This window comes from Alternaria alternata, assembly GCF_001642055.1.
Source record: "Alternaria alternata strain SRC1lrK2f unplaced genomic scaffold CC77scaffold_3, whole genome shotgun sequence".
Classification (NCBI taxonomy): domain Eukaryota; kingdom Fungi; phylum Ascomycota; class Dothideomycetes; order Pleosporales; family Pleosporaceae; genus Alternaria; species Alternaria alternata.
Window position 1 is genome coordinate 402,142 of NW_017306192.1, and position 27,164 is coordinate 429,305.

At 51.4% G+C, this 27,164-nt stretch overlaps 10 protein-coding genes across 10 annotated transcripts; 5 read left to right on the forward strand and 5 right to left on the reverse strand.

Moving 5' to 3' along the window:
- Positions 1-162: 162 nt before the first annotated feature.
- CC77DRAFT_1028231 (hypothetical protein) lies at positions 163-2,689 on the forward strand (the record flags this gene model as incomplete). Its single annotated transcript, XM_018526432.1, has 8 exons — positions 163-193; positions 245-371; positions 1,059-1,320; positions 1,373-1,633; positions 1,682-1,812; positions 1,867-2,221; positions 2,271-2,383; positions 2,437-2,689. The coding sequence occupies 8 exons, from the start codon at positions 163-165 to the stop codon at positions 2,687-2,689; spliced, it is 1,533 nt and encodes a 510-aa protein (XP_018389762.1).
- A 1,897-nt stretch (positions 2,690-4,586) lies between these two features.
- Positions 4,587-7,172, reverse strand: CC77DRAFT_1046993 (hypothetical protein; the record flags this gene model as incomplete). The annotated part of the gene is made up of 2 exons (XM_018527471.1): positions 4,587-6,953; positions 7,117-7,172. The coding sequence occupies 2 exons, from the start codon at positions 7,170-7,172 to the stop codon at positions 4,892-4,894; spliced, it is 2,118 nt and encodes a 705-aa protein (XP_018389763.1). The 3' UTR covers positions 4,587-4,891.
- Positions 7,173-9,257: 2,085 nt separating this feature from the next.
- Positions 9,258-10,455, reverse strand: CC77DRAFT_1028232 (beta-Ig-H3/Fasciclin; the record flags this gene model as incomplete). Its single annotated transcript, XM_018526433.1, has 2 exons — positions 9,258-9,956; positions 10,006-10,455. The coding sequence occupies 2 exons, from the start codon at positions 10,453-10,455 to the stop codon at positions 9,258-9,260; spliced, it is 1,149 nt and encodes a 382-aa protein (XP_018389764.1).
- Positions 10,456-12,789: 2,334 nt separating this feature from the next.
- Positions 12,790-15,241, reverse strand: CC77DRAFT_981335 (quinic acid utilization activator; the record flags this gene model as incomplete). The annotated part of the gene is made up of 3 exons (XM_018536079.1): positions 15,045-15,241; positions 14,815-14,989; positions 12,790-14,682 (listed from the first exon to the last, which is right to left on the reverse strand). The coding sequence occupies exons 2-3, from the start codon at positions 14,884-14,886 to the stop codon at positions 12,790-12,792; spliced, it is 1,965 nt and encodes a 654-aa protein (XP_018389765.1). The 5' UTR covers positions 14,887-14,989; positions 15,045-15,241.
- A 15-nt stretch (positions 15,242-15,256) lies between these two features.
- Positions 15,257-18,315, forward strand: CC77DRAFT_1016723 (hypothetical protein). Its single transcript, XM_018524265.1, has 2 exons — positions 15,257-15,727; positions 15,777-18,315. Exons 1-2 carry the CDS (start codon positions 15,562-15,564, stop codon positions 18,281-18,283), a joined length of 2,673 nt encoding a protein of 890 aa, XP_018389766.1. The 5' UTR covers positions 15,257-15,561; the 3' UTR covers positions 18,284-18,315.
- A 126-nt stretch (positions 18,316-18,441) lies between these two features.
- On the forward strand, positions 18,442-21,377 carry CC77DRAFT_955171 (hypothetical protein). Its single transcript, XM_018535473.1, has 2 exons — positions 18,442-20,690; positions 20,751-21,377. Exons 1-2 carry the CDS (start codon positions 18,589-18,591, stop codon positions 21,100-21,102), a joined length of 2,454 nt encoding a protein of 817 aa, XP_018389767.1. The 5' UTR covers positions 18,442-18,588; the 3' UTR covers positions 21,103-21,377.
- On the reverse strand, positions 21,244-22,589 carry CC77DRAFT_515161 (hypothetical protein). Its single transcript, XM_018531991.1, has 3 exons — positions 22,339-22,589; positions 22,087-22,272; positions 21,244-22,027 (listed from the first exon to the last, which is right to left on the reverse strand). The coding sequence occupies exons 1-3, from the start codon at positions 22,371-22,373 to the stop codon at positions 21,385-21,387; spliced, it is 864 nt and encodes a 287-aa protein (XP_018389768.1). The 5' UTR covers positions 22,374-22,589; the 3' UTR covers positions 21,244-21,384.
- CC77DRAFT_1091300 (hypothetical protein) lies at positions 22,538-23,748 on the forward strand (the record flags this gene model as incomplete). Its single annotated transcript, XM_018529558.1, has 4 exons — positions 22,538-22,652; positions 22,706-23,128; positions 23,184-23,359; positions 23,406-23,748. The coding sequence occupies 4 exons, from the start codon at positions 22,538-22,540 to the stop codon at positions 23,421-23,423; spliced, it is 732 nt and encodes a 243-aa protein (XP_018389769.1). The 3' UTR covers positions 23,424-23,748.
- A 271-nt stretch (positions 23,749-24,019) lies between these two features.
- CC77DRAFT_515158 (hypothetical protein) lies at positions 24,020-25,159 on the forward strand. The gene has a single exon (XM_018531990.1). It carries the CDS (start codon positions 24,387-24,389, stop codon positions 25,071-25,073), a length of 687 nt encoding a protein of 228 aa, XP_018389770.1. The 5' UTR covers positions 24,020-24,386; the 3' UTR covers positions 25,074-25,159.
- On the reverse strand, positions 25,148-26,396 carry CC77DRAFT_1016729 (hypothetical protein). The gene has a single exon (XM_018524266.1). The coding sequence runs from the start codon at positions 26,306-26,308 to the stop codon at positions 25,247-25,249; it is 1,062 nt and encodes a 353-aa protein (XP_018389771.1). The 5' UTR covers positions 26,309-26,396; the 3' UTR covers positions 25,148-25,246.
- Between the last annotated feature and the right edge of the window lie 768 nt (positions 26,397-27,164).

A 27,164-nucleotide genomic window follows, 5' to 3' on the forward strand; every position in this document is an offset into this window, starting at 1 on the left:
ACCTCAGGCTCAGTGCTCTAGTAGAGGATATACAAAGTTAATGCCCGATATGCATTGCGGATCTTTCATGTGAATTTTGCAGAAGCAAATCCTTCCCTCCACCACCTTACTCCGACATAGCTCCTTTTGTTGATAACTCCGCCCTGAGATATGCTCGCATTCATGCCGGCACAATCATCGAATTCGTCTCCGGGTACGTCGGCAGTATGACCAGCTCTTGATCCCCCACTAATATACACCTCAGGATTGAACTACTGGTATGGCAGTGGCAGCTTGCCTGACACCTTAGAAGGACTTCCGCAAGGTAGCGCAAATCCCCGCTTAATGCGTCGTGCCTCGGAGGCTGTTGGACAAGCTCAAGGGATCCAAATGTGAGTATGTCAGTTTTTGCAGAATATCCCCACCATCATATACACGACAGCAATCGATTCCCTTCTCTGGACCGGTTAGGATACATCTCGCGCCCACCTGGCGCCCTACCACGATTCGTCAAAATACTCAACCAACGCCCGGAGCGTGACAGATGGCCTTTCAGTACGACGAGCGATGGCGTTTCCTCAGGCCTGCGGACGGCTCCAGTCCACATCATCGACCACAAAGACAGAGCATGTATCGAAGTACCGGTACGATCCGGATATGCCAAGAAATATACGGGAATCGTGAGAGATTGTCCAAGAAGTAGTCTTCCCAGGAAAGGATCGGCATTTCGTCTTACGTCCGCCCGTGGCTGTGCGTTTCGGCAAGTTCTACTGGCGACGGAGAATAAGTCCTCCATTCAGAGTCTCCTGATTATCATGGCGGTAATTTGAGAGACCTGCCCGTTGCGGCGTCAGGATGACCCGTGCATTGCTACCCATCCAAGGGTTTCTTCGGCACTGCTCTCCGGGTTGCCAGATTTGGGCTGCGGGCGCGGGGTCCAAAGCACCATCGAAGGCGCGCATATCGATGCGTGTTTACGCAACAAGATGCGCAGACCGAATGCGCAACCACCAGGATGCATCCAGACCTGAAACTGCAATTTCAGAACTTCGACCTGGATTTCGCTAACAATTCATTAGCCAGGAGCCCTCTGAATGGGACGAAAGTCAAGTGCCCCTCCACCTCGATACCAACCAAACGAATCTAGTGATTCGTCCACTGGCAGCGTCCGCCGCTGCAAATCACAAAGCCCCGCTGGCACCCAAGCAGGGACTTGGGGGCGCCCTTGCAAACGCTCGAGGACAGCACCAGTCTCCGATTGCTGGTACCTATGCGTTACGAACCCCTCGCGGCAAGATCACATCTATAGCATGTGAGAGTTGCAGAAAACGCAAATCCAAGGTACATATCCACTTCATCTATGTTAGGATGAGTAGACTAACATGTGGTTCAGTGTGATGGTGTGAGGCCCAAGTGCAACACCTGTCAATCAAAAAACCTCACCTGTGTCTACGATGTGGCAGAAGATGGTAAAACAACAACTCAACTGAGGGCTCACGTCAGGCGACTGGCCAAGGAATTGGACGATATGAAGTCCGTTGTGTCGCTGCTGGCAATGGCACCGGATCGCGCGTCGGCAGCGAATTGGGCGTCCGAGCTTGAGAAGAATGGATTTGCACATCATTCAGCCGAAGAAGTCAAGAAGGCGCTTTCGGTAGGTATGTTTCCGGCTACGGCTGGGATGCCGCTGAGCGAGAAGCAGGAGTCTTTGGGTCCGACACCAGCACTCCCAGATGCCGATTCGTTCGGGACTCCAAACAGCAGCGAGCCGTTTACTGGCCATACGCATCCTATGGGGGGCTCATCTTACGGCAGTTCTTCTCGAGAAGAAAGGTGAGAATGATCAGTCAAGATGTCTACAAACGACAGCTGACAGTACTTACGCAGAGAACAAAGCCAGTCCTCACTGGCTTATTCGCATGACAATGCCGTTGATGTTGCCGTGCCCACGAACCCATCCCCACTCAGCCTCGAGGCTGCAGCGAACGCCTTGAACAAGTTCGGGTTCGATTGTGCGTTTTACCGGAGGACGAAACGAGATCTACTTGCGAATGGGTGGAGTGAGGTACAGATATTTGGAAGGTCTGAGATCGATGTGGACACTCTTTTACTGGGTTTCCTGGATCCGCAGGATGCGCAGCCAGTCTCGACATGGTGTTCCAGAACAGTAAATAAGCTGCTTCCGGCGTCTCCTCTTCCTGTTAGACTGGCGTCCACATGGCTTTTGACCAAACTGATGCGGGTAAGTCCATCGTTCCCGTGGCGCCGAGTCGTAGCTAATGCATCTACAGTATCTCATTTGGCCAAGTGTCGAGAATATGAATGCCAATCCGGAATGGTTGATGCCACCAGTAGGGAAGCAGGAGACATCTCCATATGATTTGCTCATTGATCTGGTTCCTTGGTATGTTTCCAGACTCTTTCTTTGATGAAGGCTTCCTACTAACAGTTCTACAGGCCTCAACTTCGCCAGCTACTATATCAACATCCCCAGGAATATCCAGTTGCCCATATTGTCGGCCTCATCGGTGTTACGTGGCCATATGCGGACGATGCGTGCCATTACTGGGATATTGAATCAGGGTACACCCGCATGACGCCGCTATTTGAGAGTACCATCGCCGATTTGAGCAACTGGACAGTCGACCCAAAGGTTCTTGAGATTATGCCTCAACTAGAGGGGCACATTCCAGTAAAGCCGGTAGCATAATATTGTCGTAGAGTTTCGGGCCGTTCGGGTTGCAATTCCGGAGTTTGGTTCAATGTGGGGATTTCTCGGCAAGACCTGTTTTCGCATTTTGTGGTCATGATCGGTGTGTCTATCGTTTAGTTTTGGGCATTGGTCATCTAACGGGGCGGCTGTCAGTGAAAACCGCATTTGAGGGATCAGTTTCAATGATCGACGATCCTAGAGTAAGTTCTGGGTACAATAATTGACGGAGGTAAAAGGACAACAAAATAAAAATGTAACATACCTCAATACTTGTAAGAAAGTGCAAGCTTGGCTGAAAAGAACCAGACGCGTTCTAGGCAGCGCGAGGCTATTCATATAACAGTCGTTCAAGTCCGCGGAAACAATCCAGCCCCGAACTCCACTACCAGCTTTCAGCTATGTGGCTCTCGTAGCTCTACCGTATCCACTTTGATGATTGTGATGCCAAGGCCAGACCGGATGAATCGTACCGGTGCGGCGATCGGTGGAACGTCTCGACTCTTCACAAAAGCGATCCCGCTAAGAACTTCACCATGGCCAATGATAATCATGATCGAGAACCGACTCGAGTCGTTCGATGTTTTTGGTTGGATAAATTCTAACGCTCGCGGTTGCAGCGCATATCTCGATCTCGCAACTGGCTTTGAGTCAATCTACATCCTCAAGACGATGATACTATCCGTACCTGAGAACGACATATCTTGGTTGCAGCATTGCACCTTGCTGATCCCGGTAATCTAGAGGGCACGCGTGGGGACTTCGGCTTCTGCCGTGGTTAAATGACCCACTCGCGACAGATAGTTCTTTCGGGTAGGCATCAGGAAGAGGTCCATCCTTTGGTCGGTAAGGGCTTCCAGGGTGTTGTTGTATGAGCTGAGCAGGTGCATCAGTCAGGGAGCGACAGCTCTGGCCTTTTTGTGAAGTTTGCTCTCCGCGGAAGCCGCAATGGCCCGGCCAAGTATCTTCCCGCCCTTATATCCTGACATTGCAACCATTGTCCCACTATGTTCTAGCTTCGACGAACCAGTCTCTCGGAATCTAGTTATCCTCAGATGCATTTCTACAGATTTCCGTTGCAACATACCATCCCTACTGTAGAGCTGAAACCGCTCGGTAAACAAAGTGGTGTCGAACCAACTGCCAAGCATACAAATGGAGGCCACGTATTTGGAAGTACCTCGCTACCTCTTTTTCGAGGTTTTGTCCACTCCACATGGGGAGGCTGCACGCACACGCGAAACGCTGCCTCTGAGAGGGGTGTAGCGGTTTGAGTATTTCGATACCGAACTCCATATCCGGACTAGTGTGCCTTATGAATGCTAGATGCTTGAGCCACAACCAGATTTTGATCACTCCGCCTGCCAATGAGCATGCGGCGCTCCCGCACCGAGGATCATCCAGCTTTAACGCGGTGGAGGATATCTTTTCAGGCTGACGTACATGCAACCACGAGAAGAGCGGAAATCAAGCGATACCTACCTATGGTGTCAATCGGTAGAGGAGCCGGTGGACAAATTCATATGAACATCTGCATGGAACCTTGGAAACGTCAAAAATAATTCACAATCGCATGTGCTTGCTTATTGCCAACATGCGCAAATCAAATCCCATCTCGCGATACCATCTCCACACCATACGTCAAGTACACTCTATCCTGGTTGTCACGAATAAGATATTCGCGCAAGGGAAGGCATGGTTCCGATTGGCTCCAATTCAGCGTGATTACAATCACCACCACCACCTCCACCAACTATGCGATTATCTGGATTCGGACCGAATATCCCATCAAGCACACGTCGGCCGTCATTTCCGGCACCCCTGTCATGCAAACGGTTGACGTGATCAGATCGCTATGCGTTGGCCACAGCGTCGGCATGTTGGAAAACGCATGGTCTACTGAATGCGTGAGCGAAGAATCATCAACATCCTATTTAATTATCCTATAGCTCAAGTTGCTACCTGGCCTCTTGCACTCTTCATTAAATATGAATCCTGTAAGTGATACGTTTGCAACGGCTCTGATATTACAAAATATGCGGACTGGTTCCGCATTAGACATTACTCATGCCTGGGTCAAACAAAAACTGGGTATCGTGTTATGTCGCATAAGCAAGCTGACAAGTTGAAGCATTCAGCATACCAGTGAATGGTCGAGAGCAGGGAAGATGATCTCGGGATCCGCCAAAAGAACATCTCACCTCAGAAGAGATCTTCAGCCATCAAGACGCTGTGTCCAGTTCCTCCACTAACAAAATGTCCACAACTTGCTCGATTACACCGAAGTAGCTCTGTGCCCTTGTCGCCGACCAAGTCAGCTATCCCCGTGATCCATCCACTCCGTCCAGCCGTCTTAATGTCGTAAGTAATCTTACTGTCTATATGGCCGATATGGCCTCCGATAATCTTGTTCACTCTCACTTCGCCCTCGGGGTCAAAGACGCGAATGACCATGGTCGCATTCTTCCTAGCAGCAAGGATACGCGACTGTGCTACGAGACGCGATCGCATCGGCGTAAGGACGACTTCTGTAGGACTTGGATCGAACATCGTAGAGCCGACTACAGAATCTACACGTGATGCCGACGTCGCCCTGTAGGTAAAGGATCCATGCATTTTGGGTGATAATGTAGCAGGCTCTTCTAGCATAATGGAAAATCCGTCTGAAGTGGAGATACGTGACGCAGTCGCAAATTTGGACGTATCGGATGGAAGAAGTGCTGTTGCGAGAGGCTTACAGAGCGATTGGATGACGCCTTGGGGATCGTGAGGTATGCGAATGCGACGGAGCGATGGGAAGGCGTGTGCCTGGATACCTGCCGCAAGCAGAGACGTCGCGAGGCAAGCGATTGGTTCGAGATTCGTGAAAGGGAATGGTCGCGATTCTGGCAGTTCAATGGACGAAGGCGAAATGAACGAAGGCAGAGAAGAAGCCTCAGAGCATAACTCCCAGTGGATAAACCGAAGCGACGGCGATCGAAAACTAGGCTCCGAGCTTCGACACAGTAAGGTGGGGGCGCTTGTTTGAACAAGTGAGAATTCTGTTAGACTTGCAAGGTGTGGAGACAGTATGTCTGCTATGGTGAGAACACTTTCAATGTCCAAGTCTATGAGTGCCAGCTTCTGGATGGACATTGCCTGCTGAGAGATAGCGAAGCGTTGTATGCTCTTTTCCGTTATGCCGGGGAGATTCTCAAGGCGCAGAGACTCTAGATTAGACGGTATAGCGTTCAGGGCCATGCTGGCGAACGAATTCGCCGCCAGTCCAGATACCACAAGATGACGCATGTAGGGAGAGTTTCGAAAAGTCCCAACAATAGCTCGGAAATTTAGGCTTATCAAAGACCGGCCCTGCTCTTGATGCAATACCAAAGTAGATAGCGCGGAATGGATAGAGCTGAGTTCAAGGAAGCGTTCGGTTGGGTCGCATTCGGCAACATATATGCCTCCTAGCCTCTCTTCATCATCGTCTACTCCCGTCTCCATATCTGTATCGGCCAATATCAACACCCGCTCCTTGAGATTTGGTCTTGTTGACAGCGCATGTGACAACCGATCAAATGCCTGCGAGGAGTGGACGTGAAACCCTACCAGGCGTTCTAAGCGTGGACAGGCCAAAACCAAAGAAGCTACCAGGTTCGCAATCTCTTCTCGCTCGATGGTTGCATTTTGATAGAGCGACTGGAAGTCAAGCATGTGTAGTTCTCGTACACGTCGAGCTAATCCTGAGTTGGCGCGAAGCGTCCTCCGTAGTAGTTTAAGTCTACTTGTGCCTTTGATCCTGAGCTTCGGGAGCCCAGTGTGTTCTTCATTAGCAAGTACTAGGGCTCTGTAGTACATGGTTGTACTTGCAGCCTTTTCCCATGCACGACTCGTCAAGGAAAGGCTGTGAAGGTCTCGTAAATAGCATGATGAACAAGCTTGGTCGCGGTCTTGATAGATATTTTCAAGTTGCGCAACTATGCAGTTGTATACCTCTTTAGGGAGGTTCTTGAAGACTTGCGCAGGAAATCGATATTGGGGTCTTGAGCGTCGTTGTGTTGAGTTCCACTTGGCTCGTTCGAGTTCCCATGGGGTTTTAGTCAGGCGTGGCACATCCCAAGCATCATATGCTACGGTTTGATATGTGCGCAGAATTGAACTTTCAGTATGGAATGAAGGACCCGCTGGTCGTGTAACCGCCCTTGGAACTGGCACTGATTTGGATGATGTAGAGGTCCGATTGGTGGATTCATTGATGGATCTTGGTCGAGACGGCTCGGATCTAATGATGGTTAGTAAGTTGATATAATACCATGTTAGTGATGAACGGCCTGTAGTGTTTCAACATAGTACCATGAAAACACTTCAGGTATCACAGTGGTCTCGCCCTGTTGCCTCCACATTGCATGTTTTAGGGATAAATGGCGTTGCTCGAGCAAACTTACACATCGGTTGGATGCCTCTCCTCCTTATCTTTCCGAGATCTTGATAGGCGAAACATGATGCGATGTCCTGATCAAAACGACGCCGCAGCTACTGAGGACTGAAAAAGAAATGAGCGTAAGTGTCGAGTGTACGGTATCTGGTGTGGTGTCGCATCGGTTGAACCATGAACAGTTTACCCAAGCGCGTGTAAGACGGACCGCAATGTTTCAGCTCTGGGAACACTCATATATTTCCCACACCCCACTTGGATATCGCTCCGCACGGGCATCAACCGAGCATAATGCCGTTAACAAATCATGAACTACCCTGCTCTTAAAGCTGAACGCCGGCATGTTAAATCTGCAGCGGACGAGATCAGCGGCTCAATCAGAAAAATGCATGTACGCCACGAGCGTGTCATGGCGACAACACTAAGGTTCGACAGGTCGATTCCTTCGGCTGTTTTTGGAGATTACGAATCCTGAGCTGGATTGGCAAGGGCTTAGCGCCACCGAAAGCGCGGATATGGGGAATGACAGATTGCGGGACCAGGAACGAGAAGTCTTTTCTTGGTCGTTATTGTTGTGCTATGGTTGTGCAACCTTATGACGGACTTCTACAGCGCACACTCTCAAGAAGTCATACAGATAATACTTTTCCCAAGCGCTGAGCAGGTATGGTTGTTGTCTTGAGCCTGAGGCAAACCTTGATGTATTTATGGTGTGGAAGGCTGGAAGAACTGTGAAAAGGTCGAATGAGATCCCGGAGCCATCACGGCCCTAGTTGGCGATCCAATCTCTGATCTTCGAATTCCTTTCGCCAATCGAAAGCACGGACATTGCGAAACACTAGGGGCCTACCCCAAGCAACTGCATGCGTCCGCTGTTGTGGAGGGCCGAACATTAGCCTTTTGTCGGTTCTTCTGGCAAGATATTCAGCGATAGCAGAATCGTGTACGATACGATGCTAGCACAATTTCTCGCTGGTTTTTGTGGATTGCCAGAGTCATTCCTGCGTTGATGTTTCTATGACGTCCGTGCTATGGAAGGATCAATACCCGCTTCCTTCGAAATTTCGACAGCCCTTCTGGTCGGATCCGACATTGTTTCGTTCGCATAACTGAGCAATATATCTGCGTACAATGGGACCCTTGTCCCTGGTGCCATTCCTGATATCAGCCCGTCACAGCTGCAGACAGGTACCCGTATGGTGACACTTCGTATAAGCACTCACGCTCGCTTTATCACAGAAAGTGGGGGTTCACGCATCCAGGGGGCAGCCGTGTCGACATCATCGCGCGGGTGAACAGGATCCGGCATTGATACGCGATAGGATTCACGAAACCTAAGTGCTTCCTTGAGCTACCGCCAAAAGTTAAAATTGCCCTATGCAGTAGGCGTTGAATGCAGCACTAAAATGTCGTGAGTGTTTAGCGTTTGAATCCTTGCCGAAGTAGTTCTTTAGCACGGAAACTTGTAAGCTCCGAGCATGCCGAAACTGTTTTAATGGGGCAGCCGGTGCGGTGGCTTGAGCGCTACTTTGTGGCACAGTTAGTGAGACCAGTTTAGCAGGCACGAAATGCAAGGCCACATGGACGAATTGTCTCGGTTGAATTACAACCGGAGAAGGTTTTGCGCAAGGTCCCAAGTCATCAGACACCTCCCATGATCTCATCTCTTTTGGCTGGACCGCGTTATGTCGTAGACCTTTGTGCATAGGAAGGAGTTGTCCCTTGTGAACAATGCAGTAGGTGTATTGCAAGACGTCATCATCTCATCAGACAGTCGTGCGATTGGTGTGATACCGGATAAGTTTTCCGAGATGAAACAAAGCTATTAATCTTGAGGAGGTGGAGAAAACTGTCACATCAAGCTACGAATCCTAGAAGAACCCAAAGCATCTGCCCACGTTGTTGCAAATTCTGTTGTTGACTATTATCCAATTACTAGTTGGAACAGAACGGCGAGAAGGTCAAATGCACAAATGCACACGTTGTTCTGTAGTTTTCGACAAAAAGCAAAATTTGAATTCATGTCTAACAACGTGACTGGGTGAGCAAATGTATCGCTCAGGTATATTACATTACGCTATAACGATCGTTCTTCATATATCATCCCCCTGGATATCATCTACGCGACAGCCCTTGTACAGTATGCTGGGCTTACAAGAAGTAAACAGCAGCGGCACCGAAAAGCGCACCCATGCCAATGGCACCGGTTTGCCTAGGGGCTGCGTTCTCACCGGCACTGGTGGCAGCAGAGTTGGTGGGGTCAGCAGCCTCGGTAGCCTCCTGGTTGATGCTGGTAGTAGGAGTGGGCTGACCACTGGTGTACGGGACGTCGGAAACAGATGAGGCTCCCTCGAACGCAGGCTCACCCTCGTCGGAAGTAGAGTCAGCAACGGTAGCGTTGGAGGGGTTCAAGACTTCATCGATGACGTGAACGACACCGTTGGCAATAAGAATATCGGAGGCGACAACACGAGCGTTGTTCACAAAGATGCCGCCGTCACCGATGGTGATGGTAAGGTCCTCGCCGTTGGCAGTAGTGAGAGTAGTGCCATTCTCAAGAGTCGATGAGTAGCCAATACCGCCTTGTGTGACAACGTGGTAAGTAAGAATGCCGGTAATGTCCTCGGTGCTGAGGTTGCTAAGCGCAGATCCAATGTTCTGGAGAGCCTCGTTGTTGGGGGCGAAAATAGTGATGTCGGGAGTGTCGTTGACGGTGTCGAACAGATTGGTCGCATTGATGGCTCCACGGAGGGAAGAGAGTCCAGCAGCGGAAAGTGTGTCGGCAGTGTTCTCGGGGATAGCCAACACAGTGTCAATGATGTGAATCACACCACCAGTAAAGTTTACATCCTGAAACTATTAGCGGTCGAAATGGGGAGGTAGAGAGAGGATCACATACCGCTGTTGTGACAGTAGAGTTAGTCAAGAGACCACTGTAGAATACTACATTGTCACCGCTGGTTACACCCTCGACAACCTGACCTCCAGTGACGTTGGTGAAAAGAGGGTTGGTCAGCGCGGTAGGGACGAAAGCGCTCGTGTTGGTGATGGCGCTGGAAGGGAATGTGCCATTGAGCACGTGGTATTGCAAAAGGGCAGTGAGAAGCCCTTCGTTAGAGGTAAGTCCCGAAAGTGTCTCATTGTCAATTTTTCCAAAAGCAGAGTTGGAGGGGGCGAGAATAGTGATGTTGGTGAGACCAGCCAATGTCTCCAATACGCCCGCAGGAATGACCGACTGAAGAGTTGAAAGCTCATCCGTGGAGTTCAACGCAGCTGCAAGGTCCGGAACGGTCTCATTTTGAGCCAGCGCGAAGCTCGCAAGGGCAAGTATGGAGAGATGCTTGAACATGATGATGAGAGTTCAAGCTGACGTTACTACGTGATCGATGCTGGGATGGAACGAAAGAAGGTAGTATGAGGTGGATGATTTCCAGATGCTTCACTACCAGAGGGGAAGTTGGGTAATAAGTACTATGGCACCCATGCACATAGCCACAGACGATTTGTCCCGCCAGGTATCAAGTAGGGTTGGCATTGCTCTTCCAAGCACATCTCGAACCAAACGCCACCGGCCAGTTCTGTCCGGAACCCATGTTGACCAATAAGGGGTCTATTCGTAGCACGGTCGTCCAGGGCGAAGCTTGTAGCTCTCAGCGTTGCCCAGTGACAACTGGAAAGAGTTTGCCAAGTGATCGCGCAAGTGGAGCTATGACACAGCTGAAGCTGTAGATGCGACCAATGTATCGTGATCGAATTTGGCTAGCATTCTCCGCATGCATCTCATGTGGCATGGCATGGCATGCCGGCATTGGGGCTGTTGATCACCCATGGATATTTGTTTCTGAAGTATATCCAGCTCTTGCTCTTTGATCTCCTGCCAACGGTGTCATCTGTAGTGGCAGATTCTCTTGGTAGTGCTTGAGGCTTCCTGGCCAGAATCTATAGTTTGTCTGTCAGAGTTCAATTGACAAGGTCAGCGTTGTCTGAACCCAGGACACAGGGCTGAAGTGAAGTACAACAAGCACCTGCGCCGGTCGATCCGACAATGTGTGGGGTAAGCAGCACTAGTACCTTGGCAGACGACACCATCACCCAATCGAGCTCGTCTCGAAGGTCTTGGGCGTTTACCTAAACTCCGTCTCTTGGGCACATACGATGCGTGCATCGAACATTGCTGCAGAAGATCGAGCTGGAGCGATGTGGCTGATGGAGCATTGCGCGTCTTTTTCGACACAGCCTTGGATGTTGTCTTGTCTATCCGCCACTGTCGGAATATTAGGGCTGGTACCGATAGAATAGTCGCATCCTCTAACAAGCATCACGCGTGAACAGTATGACTTGTCCCGCCTACACGACGTTCAAGACTGAAGCCAAGAAGCTGTTGTGTTCCAAGGTTTCACTAAGAATATTCACAATGGTATATGACGACATCACCCACGAAAGTGCTTACTTGCTCGTTGCTTGAATTTTCCATCTAGCTACTAGAAAACCATTTCTAATCAACCCGACATTAACCCGACTGTATCAACAACAACAAAGAGATCACGGCAGCTTTTCGCCGGCCATCCTGCTCCAAGCCCGAAACATGTATTTTACCCGAACACGGCAGACAACACTGCCACAAGCGCTCCAGGAACGCAACAGGCCAATGCCATCGCTCCTTCTTAAGCGACTCCGTACTCGTCTACACACACCCCTGTACCATTTGCCCTGAACATCGAGCACCAACAAGGCTGTCACTAGACTCAGGTACCCTTTCAGGTTTGTATAGTTCAGACCCTGCTCTGGTAGGTTGACTCGCATAAGCTTACGGCGCGGACCTCCGTACCACTTTTTCTAGGCATCGTGGACTGTGCTGCCAGGAAGCCTTACTTCGGGACAAGGCGATTTATAGAATTTTTCCAATTAGACCTGGTGTCTAGTGCAATATGTATGCCGACTGAGTTCTAGCGGTTGAGGCCTTTTTTCATGAATCGCGTGTGGGCTTTGTCAACATTACACTAATGTAGGATAATGCTCCGCTCTTCTTGAGCATCATGCCATAGCCTAAGCAATGGCGACTTCGCTTGTACATCGGATTCTCAACCCTGAGGTTCTCGCTCGTTCCACTCCCAAGTTTTCCTGCTGTCAATTCTGACCTTTGCAATGTTACGGACCGGCGGAGATCTGGAAATGCCCATATGGAAAAAAACGATTGTTCTTGGCCTTCGTTCTGACCATCCCTTCCTAGATTCATAAAGCAATCCTGGCTCCCAACCAACCATCCTAGAAGTAAAACCAGGTCGCTTCTCGCAGTACGAAGTCTGGAAAGACGTGAAGTATTACCGCTAATTAGCTGCTTTCTAGCATTGCACCTCGACCTTTACTGTATGGTAATATACAGTGCCCAATCAAGGCTTTTCAAAACGAGCCAAAGTCATCTCACTGGTGACGCACGTCACATGCTATCATCGCATCTTCGGCGTGAAGGAATATTGCGAAGCTTCTCCGGGAAGAGCGCCTTACGTAGAGCTCGGAAGTGATAAATCCGGTCCTACATCGCTATCTATTGATCGTAGAGCGTATGTTACATGCATGTTGCTGCACGTCATCCATCTGTTCAAGAGCTCAAAGATGAGCGGTAGAAGGCGAAGGACCGACGTATGGGTAAGTCTAAGCACCATCCTCGTGCCTTGGTTCCAGGTCAACTCGCATCGTAGAAGTTGTATTGATCTAGATTGGCAGGCGCAGACTCGTCTCGTGTGATAAAACTCGACGACTGCATAGGTATATATTCGCTGAACAAATCAGCCATGCTTGCGTCTGGACCGAAACCTAGATTTTGCATAAACTGCGGTTGAGTATCCGATCTAGTTGCGCTGTCTAGCGAAGCCAGTTCGTCGAAGAAGCTTTCTAAATCGCTAGTGGGTTCCGGACACCGAGGGTCGATTTGCGAGTGACTAGGACCGGGAAAGAAGGCATGGTGAGGGGGTGCCGCTGGCTGAGTTATAGGATATGTGTCCGAAAACAGAGTCTGCAATGAAGCTGCAGATGACATCTGGACATCAGTTGTATGCTGTCTGAGAGGCATGACTGTGCTCTCGAGCACTTGTGTCTGGTGTTGTGCATTGAAGTCAACTATGTTTCTTTCCCGAAGTCTTTCCAGGCGCATGCGATTTACGTCATGCAGAACAAGTCGCGCAGCCTGCCTGTTCGCAACGTCTAGTAGACATCGGATTGTTGGTGGCAGGGATTGGGAAGTTGGATGCTCGAAACATCGATCCAAGACATCCAATAACCGGTGGAAGCTTGCATCGGACGGACTGCAAGCGAATGAGGCGTAATGGTATGTCGCCAAGAGCAGGGCAGCCGGTGGAGTAAGGACGGAGAAACCGTTGTCGGTGCATATGTGAGCTAATTTTGTGGGAAGCATCGCCCTCCACCGTTCAAGACACTCGACAGCGTCCTTGTGAATGTGCCTTGTAGATGGCTGCTCGATACTGATGAGTAGATCAACAAGTTCAATAACACTGTTGAAAATGCTGAGTGAGAGCAACGGCGCTCTTCTTCCTGCATGTGAGGGGTCGAGAAAGCCAGACCAAGGCTGCCACTCTTCCAGGCCGTCTTCGTCAATCGTTCCGAGATGTTCCAAATCGCTCCTTCGAAAATGTGGACGCCGTTTGAGCTGGAGAGCTAGCATGCTGTCGAGTAAGAAACAGCCATAATAAACATGCTTGTGCCTGGGATTGCCCATAAGTGTTAGTTGGTTCACGCTCTCCAAGACCCTCGAAGCACATCCAACAAGCAGCCATGCTTCTCCACTCTGCCCTCGCGCCATGTTGAACACGACCAAATTGAGAAGCGCCTTGATGTAACCCATGTCGAAACGATCCAGTTCGTTTGGTACCAGGGACTTAGCACTCTCATACAGCTTAACAGGCCTTGCTGACGAGGAGTTTAACGGATCGTGATTCGTTGTGCTTACTCCATATAGTGAGGCTACCGCCAAAACACTCCACAACTCGGCATACAAGCCCGAATCGGGCCGGTTGGATTTGCTGGAGAGTCCTTGTGTAGGGTAGTCGTAGGCGGTTTTCAGGATGTCATGCTTCTCGCAGATTGGAAGCCAGGATTGAATATTGGCGAAGTAGACCTCCAAGAGCTTCCAGCTGTCTGGCGGCATGGTTGTTGAGATAGTCTCCTCTACTAGTGGTCCAGGCGGTGCGCCTACAAGCTGACCAAGACTTGGAGACTCTATATCGTCCTGTGGGTAGCCAACGTGATCCTGTGTACGGCTAGCATGTGCAGCGAAAGCCTCCTCTACCCCAGAACCCTCATCACTAGTATGAGGTGAAGCTGCCGCCGTCTGTTCATGACGCGAAGTTTCTCCTCCAGATAACAGCCTGTCAACGTCGGTGTAGAATTTTGCTTTCCGCCATCTTCTGTGAAGTTTGTTCGACTCTTTTGAGTCGCCACGACCCAGCAGTAGCGAAGACGGTCCTCCCTGCGCTAGCTTCTCATTGAGGGCAGTTTCGTTTTCGGGATTTTGCTGAAACAGGTACGCAAGTGCTAACTCAAGGGTGCGAATGTAGCCAGGCTGAATGCCCCTTTTCTTAGGGTTGGCTGTGTAAGAGCATTCTCTTGACGTTCCTGAGCAGGTAGAGCACGTTGGTTGTACTCCGTCGCACTTCTCACGAGCGACACGGCATTGGTCACATGCTCGTGAGACTCGAGTCCGTTTAGCAGGCTTCTCTTCCGGTTGAGGTGCGGAACGACGCTTTGCCTGAGCTTGGGCAGGCATGAGCCTGATTCAGACGAAAGGGCGGCAAGTAAGCAAGTACCGAAACTAATCTCGGATGACAAGATTGCCAATGACGTCTCTGCATGGTTCGCGTATTTGTTTTCTGCTATATAATGAGTAAACACGGCAAAGATCGGTAATAGGCACCGCGAACCCACCGTTTGATCCGTTCACCAGCGCCGCGGGGCTTAGCAGCTGCAGGGCTGGAAATGTATCATCTAGAAGCGACAATTGGCCCGCAGATAGGATTCCCGTAGGTCTTTGAGGCTTGTAAAGGAGTGCAAAGCTGTCGTGCGTCCAGGCGAAGTCGGAAAGGCGCCAAAGACGGGGAAGAAGGCTTATCCGGAACTTGCACTGTGCGGTTGCTCATCTCATCACAACCATCATTCGTCAGCACTCAACCACCATCGCGACATGGCGTCGCGTAAACACGATTGTCGCAACTCTTCCAGCTTTTTCCCGTACGCTCCTGGCTGATTGATTGTCACTGTCTGTCTACGACCTTACCATGCATATCCATAGAGGTCGCAGACACACCCGGCTCCGCAGTTTACGCACCTCACCTCTCGCCCTCTGCAGTACAGGAGCTTTGATACAGGCTCAATATCCCGACTTCTAGTGTCAAGATCAAACACCATTGGAACTACAACTTACGTACCCATGGAAGTCTCGACCATGGGTTCTATGGCCGTGGGGAAGCGCGTCTTTGCGACTCTGGGCGAGGACGATGGAGCCACCAGTGACTTCTACCGCCGGCACCACAGCTCAATCCCAGAGCAAGCCACGACATCCAGGACTACTGGACCCCGTCAAAGGCGGAAGATTAGCGAAGACGATATGGGTAGGAACAAGCCCAGTACCTTGTTCGGCCGAATACTGACCAACGACAGCCTCGACAGCATCTAGTACCCGTTCCACCTCTCTCGCTACCCCAACGCCCGTCTCTCCTGCAAGCTATCTTCGCCGTGCATTCAAGGCCGATGCCTCGATTGTGCTCCTTGGCATGCCAGGGACTGGCAAGTCTACCTTGGCCGTCATTGCCTCGATGGCGTGCCGACGGCGCGTCATCGACGTTGACGATGTGTTTCAAGAAACGACGGGGTTTTCCACCGCCAAATACCGCAAGCAGTTCGGTGCGGCCAACTACAATCTGCGACAGGAAGAGCTGCTGAGAACTCTCCTCCTTGAACATGATCACGGTGCGATACTGGTATGCAACGGCGTTTCCCTGGAAAGAAATGGACAAGTCTTACTACAAGACTTTGGTCGAACGCACCCAGTAGTCCATGTCCTGCGCGACCTTGCCAGTTTGCATAGTTACTTGGGAGGACTTGACATGCAAAGACTCAACGACATGCTCGCCTTTACCGCCCCCATGCTTCGGCGTTGCTCTAATTACGAGTTCTACAACATCTCCGAGGTCAAATCACCAAACAACAACACGTCGAATGATCAGCCGGTGGCTCCGGCGTTTCTCACATTGAAGAGAGCGCAGAGGACCTTCCTCAAGTACTTGTCACTTATAACGACTCCGGAGCTTCCGCACGAGTCGGTCGGAGCATCCATTCCACCGTTAGAGCCCGGTTATCCGCTTTCGGACGTTGCGACCGAGCTCCGTAGATATACTTGTGCAGTTCAAGTATCTGTGGATGACATATTGGCTGAAGATGCCGATATCCAAAGCCTTGAGGTTGGAGCAGACGCCTTTGAAATCATCCTTGATCTGAGTCAACAACGCCCTATGACCAATCTCATGGATGACGTTAGCGCTTGTGTATCCAAAGTTCGAAGAAGCACCGTAGTTCCCGTCATATATCATGTGCTACCTACTTCGACCTCTGACGGTAGCAGGACTATCTACCTGGAACACGTACACCATGGGTTACGATTGGTACCTGAGTACGCATCTATCGACCTGTCGCTAGATGCTGCTGCACTTGCCGATGTGATAAACAGTCGTGGTACCACCAAGATCATCGGACATCTGCATGCCGACAAACCATGGGATGATCATTTCTGGGTAACACAGTACGAAAAGGCAGTGCATTTAGGTTGCTCTGTCGTACGACTCACTCGCCCAGCATCTTCCATCGACGACGATGTTTCGGTTCGCAGCTTCAGTAGTCGGATGGAAACGCACGAGGCACAAGTGCCAGTGATTTGCTACAACACAGGGCGAGCTGGTCGCCGCTCGACATGTTTCAACAAATATCTCACGCCTGTTGTTGCTGCCTCGAAAAGAGAGAAGACCAACCAGATGGCGTCAACAGCACAATATCCTTACGACTCCTGGCTCACTGCCAGAGAAGTAACACAAGCCCTTTACAGCTCATTTACATTTGATCCAATGCAAATGTACATCATTGGCGTACGCCTAGGATACAGCGTTTCACCAGCGATGCATAATGTAGCGTACGGCGCGTGCGGCATGCCTCACACTTTCAGTCGCATCGAGAGCCCATCTGTGAACAAACTCCAAGAGCTAGTACGCAAACCAAACTTTGGTGGCTCTATTGTTATACAGCCCTTCAAGATGGAGGTGATGGCGTTGGTAGATTCGCTGAGCCAACACGCGCGAGCGATTGGGGCTGTTAATACTGTGATACCCGTACGTCGAAGAAACGAAGACGGAAGCATTCCCAATGACCTCGAACTCTTCCATGAGCGCAACCAGTCTGGTCCGGTTCAAGCTCTGTATGGAGACAACACGGAGTGGATCGGAATTCGGTCTTGCGTGCGGCGAGGTCTTTCTCCGGCTAATGCAGTGCGTCCGTCGACATGCGGACTAATTATCGGAGCTGGCGGTATGGCGAGGGCAGCTGTCTATGCGCTGTTGCAACTGGGGGTGATGAACATTGTGATCTTCAACAGGACGTACGAAAGAGCCGAGAGTCTTGTCGCGCATTTCTCCCGCCTTACCTCGAGTTCGGCAGATAATACTACGGCGTCAGCCATGATGCGCCAGAAGCGGCCAAATCTGACGATATTGAGATCGCGCGACGAGGCATGGCCAGAGCACCTCCGGGATCCTACCATAATCGTTTCGTGTATCCCCACTGATCCGATAGATGGAGGTCCTGCAGCTCAATTTACGCTTCCACGGCAGTGGATTCAGAGCCCTACAGGTGGTGTGGTGATGGAAACCGCGTACAAGACACTAAACACGCCCTTGTCGCAGCAAGTACAGGACTGCCCGAAGAAGCTGTGGACATATATGGATGGCCTGGACTTTATCCCGGAACAAGCCTTTGCCCAATTCGAGCTGTTCACAGGCAAAAGAGCGCCGCGAAGGGTCATGCGCGAGGAAGTACTGCGGGCATGGAGGGATGAACAGGGCAATACTGATATAGAAATGGTAAGGAGGAGGCTCAAAGCCATCGACGACCAAGAGCCATGAGGCTTGCATGATGATACGAAATTTAATGTTGAATGACTTTTGTTATGACGATGCGGTAGCAGGGCATGTCAGTGTGAAGGTTGCATGTGAGGCTTGCGATAGACGATTCGGAGCGAGGATCCCTGCGGCGATCTCTCGTGGCGCACGTTCCCAGTGAAAGTCACGACGCGTCGGATGACAACAACTGCACAAGCTAATGCGCCAACCTCTGCGACCACGTCAGAACATAGAACAGCCCCGCATATATTCCGACTCGACGCCGAACAGACTACTATGCTCTATCACGACGGCAGCGAGGCACGGAAATGACAACGCGCCAGCCCCTCCAAGCACTTCCCCCGCCGTCGGCCAACGTCGTCAACACACGCTATGCCCACCTCCAACGGCCCGTCACCACCAGAAGCGCCAATGGAGCCGCAGCCATGGAGGCGCAGGGATACGGCCAGGAAGACACGCAGGACGCCGCTTCCGTCGGCTCTGCGCTGAGCGAGCTCGAAGACGATGCCGAGGACGAATTCGAGAAGCGCATGATCCAGAATGCACGCGACGAGCGGCGGCTGAACCAGGCGCTGGGGGGCAGACCTCAGGCTTTCAAGAAGGCGCGGACCCATCCCCGTGTCGGACTGACGCTGGACAACCTGGAAAGGAACAGCGCGGCAGCTGCTGGAGCGGATGCGCAGGTCAAATTCCAGAGTCCGCCGAGCAGCAGCGGGAGCACGAGGAGCGATCCGGCTCTACGTGCGCCAGCGACATGGGGGAGGAAAGGCCGGACCAACAGGAGCTGGATGCGGACCATCACTTATGAAGAGGAACAAGGGCAGCAGCAACCACAGACGCCAGTCCCGGCCGACGACAGCATCCACGATCACTTTGACCAGCAAGACGCCAGCCTGCCACACCGCTCCGTGCCAGACAGCCCCCTCTCGCACAAGGGCACCCCACGCAACGACGAGTCGCAAGAGTGGGACCTCACCTTCGAGCTCAACGAAGCCTCCATGATCGCATCCACGCCCTACATACCACGAAACACGGTGCTGGACGATATACGGCAGAGGGAGGCCGAGAGCGTCAGGGAGCAGGCGACGCAGCCCTCTCAACCCTCTCAGTCGCCCAAGAGGAGACTGCGTGCGCGAACCCACTCGTGGCAGTCCATTGGCAAGGCGCAGCCGGTTACGGGCATCGGCAACCAAGACTCGCCCGTGGCTATGTACAGGAGCGTTGAGAGCATAGCTACAGTAGATCGCGACGTAGTTGCCACGCCTCAGGTTGTCCCCCCGAGACGCATACCGAGCCGAAGAGAAGATTCGCAGGATTTACTGCGACGGCTAGCGAGAGTATCCAACACTCCAAGCCCGAGACAGGCAGCACCTTCGAGACCAGAATCGGCGCCTCCAGCACAACTGAACACTTCCTCGCAGACGGTGGCGACAGACACGGCGCAATCAGAGGCTCAATCGGCTTCTGTGGAAAAGGTGCCTGTTCCTGCCCAGACGCCCAATGAGGCAGCTGCGCCCTCGACCGTTCAGCAGGAGCAAGACAAACCAAAGGAAGCTGAACGGTCGTCAGAGCCAGCGCCAGCACCAGAGGCTACAGGAGATGATGCCCGTAGTGTAGATGCTACACCCATGCCCAAAGAGCGACCTGTCTTGAATCCCAAGACACCAGTGGTGACTGGTGCTTGGGTCGATACACCAGGCCCACGTACTGTACAGAGACCTGGCGTGACGTCGAGGTCACGCTCACGTTCGCCTAGAAAAGCCAGTCCGCCCAGGCAGAGACCATCTGAAAAAGGCCCGGCCCCCGTTGCGGAGGAGCCATCTGAAGCCGCCGCTATAGAGCCCCTTCGTCCACACCTTCCCAAGTCTGCCTTACAATCCCTTGTCGACGAAGCGAAATCCAAGGTCAGGCGACCGTCGGTGGACTATGGCGACTCAACTATCAACTCTCTGGAAGACCTCATCACTCCATCTGCCGAAAGCCCAATGGAAGAAGATACGCTTCAAGGCCTTCAACTACCAACTGAGACTCCCCGCAATGAAGCAGAACGACAGCGACAACAGGAATTGTTACATCTCCACCGCATGAACGACCGCCTCCGTGCAGCGCGAACCAGCATCCGCGATGCAAGTCGTGGCATGAAACGCGTCGAAGACCAAGTAGAGCATGTGGAAGAAGGGGAGAATGGCGAGAAGGTCAAAGTGATTAGCCGCACATGCCCTTGCGCGATTGATGGCCATATTCAGACTTTCTCAATGTGGAAATGGTCCAAGGGTCTGTTTTGGGAACAACGATTGAAGATCCTGCGACAAGCGTCAGGCAGTCCTTGGAGAATATGGGGCGGGCTTACAGGCTTGAGCATTTGCTTGATACTTCTTTTCACTTGGTGGATGAGTGAAGAGATCGCTTGGTATGTACCTGGGCGTCTGCCCCTCTTGCGTCAAAGAAAACTTACTGACCTACTCCACAGTGAAATGTACTGCCAGCCCATGTACGCTTACTCGTCGCCTTACCCATTCAGCGTCAACGTAAATGCTCCCAAATACCCCTTTGTTATTCCAACCCTTATCTACCGGACCTTCATCCAAAGTTGGTGGGTTCCAATATCTTCCTTCTTCTCATGGATTGGCGCTACAATGTGGGCATGTTTCTTTGGTTTCGAAGAAGCGCATCTTGTCAACCACAGCGCCAGCCAGACCATAACAAGTACAAATACTATAAAAGAAAACCGCTGGATTAGTGAAGAAGCGGCCAAACTTTTAGAAGAGAAGGGCTGGGATCATAGCATGTTTGAAGATGAAATTTTGCCAGGAGGCCGATGAGCATAGAGAAGCGTCCGGCCGTTGTTGTCATTCATTATTTTCTTTTGTGGCATTGGTTCAGCGAGGCGTTTTGTTTGTCAAGGGTCTGGATCGGGAACAGGAGTTGCATACGCCATGATTGTATCACTATGGTAGCGTGTTGGATATCAAGGCGAGCGACAAGGATCTGGTTGGCTTATCCACAGGTCATTGATTGACTGCCGAAGAAATGAAATTATAACATATCCCACCCTTGGTTTCAACATGATCTAGCGAAAATGAAAAGAAACTTTATGAACACCATCACCCGAAGAGTCTCCTTACGATTCTGCGCTGGTCTTCCCTGTCTCCTTGGGAAATCCCGTTTCCCACGCCTCGGCTTTCGGTCGCTAACTGGTTGTTCTGTTGTAGCCTCCCGTGCAGCTCTTGGGCCTCTTCTTGTTCTTCCTTCAACTCTCGCTGCAGCTTTTCTTCGCGTGCCTTCGCCTCAGCCATGAGGACCGAGCCCGCGCTTGTATCTTCGGGTGCGCGTTCGCGGTCTTTGAGTTCCAGCTCTAACAACAAAGGGGGAGCACGATGCTTACTCAATAGCGACGTGATGATCGCTCTACTTGAGCAGTCTACCCCAATATATCGCCCGTAGTCAGAGCCTTTATCCAGCATGTCCTTCCAAACGACGGGATCGTCCCCTTGTCTGAATTCCTTCTGTCGTCGTTCGGCTTCGATCGTTGGTGAACCGTGTGGCAACGTGTCCCACATCGTTGATACAATCGCTAGGTGAGAGTAGAAATGCTCACCACATATAGGTTGCAGCAGGTGGAGGCTCAGTCGCAACGTTCCGGTCAGACGACGTTCCTGTATATGGTGAAGGTAGACTACACCTGCAATGTGGTGCTGATTCTGACGAAGAAACTCCACGATTTCAGAAAGGATCTCTAATCCTAGTCTGATCGTATCGTCAAAACCTGGTGTGTCAACAAGATCAACCGAATGGTTTTGACTTACATCCCATTTCCATGCACGACAAATCTTGGTTTCTGGATGGGGTCAAAGGTATAACTAAAGATTAGGTATGAGATTTTACCAGACGTTACATCGTGCCCAATGACTACAGGTGAGCCTGTGACTGTGGCAATGAACGAGGACTTTCCAGCTCCTGTCGGTCCCAGTACTAGGATGCCAGTCTTCTCTCTAGAAAGAAGGGTTAGTTCTCTACAGGCCTCGAATCAATCATGTTTGCAGACCAGGAATTCTTACCGAGATTTGGTAACGGCATTGTCGTGACGGGCCATCTGCTACATGCAGAGTGATGTGCGTTGTTCCGGGTCGGCACATCACAGGTCATAGATCCAAGTGAAGGTGTCCTGATAAAATTGTAAATAACTCTGTGGTCGTCGATACTTTCATTCAATGCTCCATCGCAAGCTACCAAACAGCGTCTTCCAGGCCTAAGACCATGAGCAGCCATCCTCTCATTGCAGTTATTGGGGTGAATGGCGCTGGAAAATCGACATTCATCAACGTCGCATCCGGCAGGAATGATCTTGGAGTGGGACATGGTATTGAAGCATGTAGATAATGCACGACCAATAGTTGTGCCACTCACTAGCTGACAGGCATCTAGGCACGCAGGACATAACACCGAAATCTGTTTTAGTCGACAATGCATGGGTTAATCTTATCGACACACCAGGCTGGGACGACACATACCGTACTGACACAGATATACTCACTCTTATAGGAGATTATGTGGGGAGGATGTTTAGCGCCGGTCAGCTGTTGCAGGGCGTGATTCTCCTTCAGCTGGTGGATGGCACACGCGTATACGGCACCGAACGCAGGCGGAACAGATTATACGAGAGAATCTGTGGAATGGATGCGTATCGTAATATCGTGGTTGCTACCACGATGTGGAGTACCGTGGTTGACCAAGCCGCTGCTGACCAACGCGTTCAGCAAAGGATTGAATCACCAGAGTTTTGGGATTCTATGGTCCAGGGCGGTCCTTTCGCAACAAGCCCGCCCCCTTCAGCTCCAAACAGAGCTTGTGGGCAACGGCTACGACCTTTCGACTACGTCAGTCGGGATACAACTCACCACAGATATCAAGGCCATGATATTAAGAGACACGAGCCGTATAACGGAGCTGGAAGAGGAACTTCGGAGGACTGCTGCAGACAATGCTGCCATGAGAGCTAGGCTGGAGGGAGATCTTAACGATCTCATCGAGAAGCTGAAAAAGGCGGAAGATGATATCGAGAGACTCAAGCAACGAAGGGTGAGTTTTGCACGGATCTGTCTGTCTACCTACTGACGTTGTCCAGAGATGTGTGATCTTGTAAATCACGATCGATCGATCATGGGTGAGACGGAACAATGTTGGCAAGAAACAATGAGGAGGTACACGCGCCTTTAGCTCAAGATACTACTCGTGTCTCTTCTAGATTCTATATCGAACCCGTGCTTTGATGGGTGGGATAATTGTATAGTTTCTGGTGATTTGCTGGAGCGTCCCGAATGCAAGGGCGTGCACTTCCGTGGTATCGTGAGCAGCGCTACTCCGAGGCACATGATGCTGTGCGCTCTTTCCAGACCATGCCTTCTTTCAGCTCCAAGCTATACAAGCCGCCATGTGTAGATTGCTCAGCCAGAGTTTAATGATGAGCGACAGACGCCAAACTTCAGGCCCGTGTGGACACACCATCGCGCCGCTACCCCAGTCTATTGGCGCGCGCCCCTCGCTTCTAGGCAAGCTTACTTCTGCATCTGGCATGGTGTCGCGGACTCCAAACATGTGCTACCCCAGACATCCTTGCAACAACCCATCTGAAACATGCTGATTGGTTTCAAGCACCGCCCGCCAATCCTCCCACAAACCCAACCATAGATAGGCTTTTGATCTGGGATGTCGTTCGCAGGATTAGGGCCGGACTTGGAACGCGTACCTTGTGGGTTTACGGTGTCTCAGTGTGCGGCGGCTTGTGGGGGCTTGACATGATGGTTAAAAGGCGGAGGGGCTCGCTGCTGCGCGAGAGCAGGTAAAAGCAACGTGAATCAAGTCTAACAACTTGCAGACGTCGCGGTGTAACACTATTCTTATCCTTCGAGCGCGGGCCGCACAACACTTTCATTCACTTCTTATTGACGAATACGTCGCATTCGCGCCGTAATTTGGGGTCGAACAGGATTACTACTACACAGTCTTATCGGCCGCCCCTCGCTCACGACTGTCAGCTTTGCTCTCTGGCGGACTTCTAGACATATCATACTACAGTCTTTAGCCAATCGAACGGTCGACGGCCAAAATGTTCGTCGCGACTATCAAACTCTTCTCTTTCCTTGTAAACCCTGAGTTTTGGACCAGAACCGGCTTCTTCGTCGGCTACATTCTCGCCTTCCTCCTTGTTCTAGAGGTCGTCCGTCTAGCAAGCACAGATGCCAATCGCAAAGAAGTGGAGAAGATACTAGACGCGTATGCCGCGTCAAGAAACGATGTGCCTGTAAGAAGACGCCCAGAAGAAATCGAGGCGAAGAAGGTGGTGCAGGTATCTATCGACGAACTGGAGGACATGGAGAGAAGAAGTGTGGCAGCAGAGAAGGAAAGGACACAACAACTACAAGGAGCACGAGAACGGACACGTACACCTAGCCCTGCAGTGGCTCGGACGCCAGAAACCAAGCATGGTGAGGAGAAGCACAGACGTAGGGCGACGTCTACCTCTGTATCTCCCCACACCTCCTCTCAATCGTATTCAAATCCTCAGACCTCTTCCTCGAGTCCAACTCGCCGTCTAAGGAAGCGTAGCGATACGCTCAACTCCTCCAGCAGCGCAGAAGTCAGAGGTGCTGCTACACGGAGACGCAGGGAGACTTCGCCTACAGAGACTAAGACTCGGGAGTCTAGGCATGCGAGTCCGACGCTGAGATCAAGAAGTAAAGAGGCGAAGATCTTGGGTGGTTCGTTGGGGAAGATGCTTAGGAGTAGGGGATGAAGTCAAGGGAGAAGTCAAATCGCATCTCAGGCGTTTGTTCACGCGCGTCACTCATGACTTTACGAGGGATATGTAAATCTGAAATGTATAACACTTGGGTATCTTTTTGATATCGTCTATGCCGCCCAATCGTACTGCGTTCTTCTGTGTTCAAGCTCGACGACATGTCGAGGCTAAGCACCAGCAATGTCATACATACCCCCAATCTCCCTTTCAAACACCTCGAAATCCACACATTCGTCCTCGAACATCTTCTTCACTTTCTCCGCAGCTGCAACCTGCCTCTCTTGCGTAAAACCGCCGGGCGCATTACTTTCGTACTGGATGAGCTCGACCCACCGGAAGAACAAGCTCTCCTTGCCCATAGCCGTGAGCCGTTCTTTAAACTGTATGACCTTGTCCCTCGCTTCCGTTTCCGAGCCTTCGTCAAGCTTTGCGCATTCCCAGACAGCCCATTGTCCATTCTCTGTCTCAGGGTCGCCGACGTAAACGAAGACGCTTTTGCGGAGGTGATCAAGCGTAATGTCCTTGCGATCAAGGAGTTGCGTTGCAGCGACCATGCCAAAGAAATCCAGATCAAAGTCTGCATCCATGAGTAGGTACCCCGTCTTTTCTCTTAATCTCGACTTGTCAACCGCGGGTAGAACTCTGGTCTTGAAGAAGGGATTGTCCGCTCCGGCCCGGCCACTCCCGCCCTCGGCCTCTCCAAGCAGGTCTTTCGCTCCCCAAGACCTGCTCACTCTCACATATACTTCGTCGTCTCTGAACCCCACGTTCCACCGCCAGCTCACTGGGTTGCCTGGCTGCTCCACAAAGAAAGTGTATGGCCAGAGTGCCACGAAGCGGAACAGCAAGAAGTCCAGCATGAACATGAGCATGCGTTTTCCCACCCTCCATATCAAAGTCGCCCATGGTGTGGTGGCCCAGTATATGGTGGTTTCGTTATGGTTTCCGAGGACGGAGAGGATAATGGCCCAGTAGTGGGGTCCGATTGCGTACAGGCGCCATAGTATAAGCGCGAGGATGGTCGTGTTCAGGAGGACAGGGACGGCGAATATACGCCGTTTGAACCATGCTGGATGCACATCGACGTGTGATATGTATACAAGCGAGCGGTCAAAGGTGGAGAGGAGGGTGTCGAGTTCGGCCGGAGCTGCGGTGAAGGGCTGTGGGATGGCTTTCTTGGAGCTAGAGTTGGCGGGCTTGACCGCACGTTGCTTGGACTTCGGCGGCATTATGATAGACTAGGAAATCGCGGAAAACTACCACAGGGTTTGAACGAAGCATTGACCGGATTGCATGTGGCACACGTTATTGTTGGGCATGACATAAAGTCAAGTTCCGACCTCATTCCAAGGTTCCGACAAGTTTCACCGCGCCGAAAATCTGGGGTAGCTGCCATCAGCCACACACGACACCTCAGGACAACCATTGCCCACCTCACAAACGACAACTCCATTCCCCCTGGCTCGACAACAGGGGAAACATCCTAATCCGGTCCTTCATGCAAGGGCGACACCATCTTTCTTCGACTACCTCTACAGTTTCACATGCAACTTCTATTTCAGGATAAAAGCACAATCGGTCTTTTATTCTGCAAAACACCCGATACACGCATCATCCACCACCGTGCCCCAGATAGTGGTCCGTTTTGGGTTCATCTGGTCGGAGCTCGTTTGACGTTTTCGCCGATCCTCCACTCAGGAAGGGACTGTTGCAGATCTCCGGCATCACTGAGGAGACCCGGTACTACCATCAGCCTTCGATAACGTCAACATAGAGGCGCCTTATTGAGGCACAGCAGACTACACTGAGACTCAGGCAATGCTCTTATTCAAGAATAGCATGTCTTACATACTGCAAGATGTGGCAGCTCCTGGACACCATAGACAGGAGGCCCGACGAGAAAAAGCATACTATGCGTTGAGAATAGCAAAGTGTTAGATCAGCGGAATGATCGCTCGCGTACCACGGGTGCGGTAAGTATCCACTCTCCGAAGAAGCCGGCACCCCGATTTAGTGAAGGCGTTGTGCTGCCCACATCTAAGCACGGCTGCGGATAGGCCGCGCACACCATATGGAACCATTGCC

Bases quoted from the DNA above. Each gene is read 5' to 3' on its own strand.
- CC77DRAFT_1016723 (XM_018524265.1), top strand. From the start codon at position 15,562: ATGGGTTCTATGGCCGTGGGGAAGCGCGTCTTTGCGACTCTGGGCGAG. The intron at 15,728-15,776 runs GTAGGAACAAGC...GACCAACGACAG, and splicing joins GATTAGCGAAGACGATATGG to CCTCGACAGCATCTAGTACC.
- CC77DRAFT_955171 (XM_018535473.1), top strand. From the start codon at position 18,589: ATGACAACGCGCCAGCCCCTCCAAGCACTTCCCCCGCCGTCGGCCAAC. The intron at 20,691-20,750 runs GTATGTACCTGG...CCTACTCCACAG, and splicing joins ATGAGTGAAGAGATCGCTTG to TGAAATGTACTGCCAGCCCA.
- CC77DRAFT_515161 (XM_018531991.1), bottom strand. From the start codon at position 22,373: ATGGCCCGTCACGACAATGCCGTTACCAAATCTCG. The intron at 22,273-22,338 runs GTAAGAATTCCT...CCTTCTTTCTAG, and splicing joins AATGCCGTTACCAAATCTCG to AGAGAAGACTGGCATCCTAG. The intron at 22,028-22,086 runs GTAAGTCAAAAC...CGATACGATCAG, and splicing joins GTCGTGCATGGAAATGGGAT to ACTAGGATTAGAGATCCTTT.
- CC77DRAFT_515158 (XM_018531990.1), top strand. From the start codon at position 24,387: ATGTTCGTCGCGACTATCAAACTCTTCTCTTTCCTTGTAAACCCTGAG.
- CC77DRAFT_1016729 (XM_018524266.1), bottom strand. From the start codon at position 26,308: ATGCCGCCGAAGTCCAAGCAACGTGCGGTCAAGCCCGCCAACTCTAGC.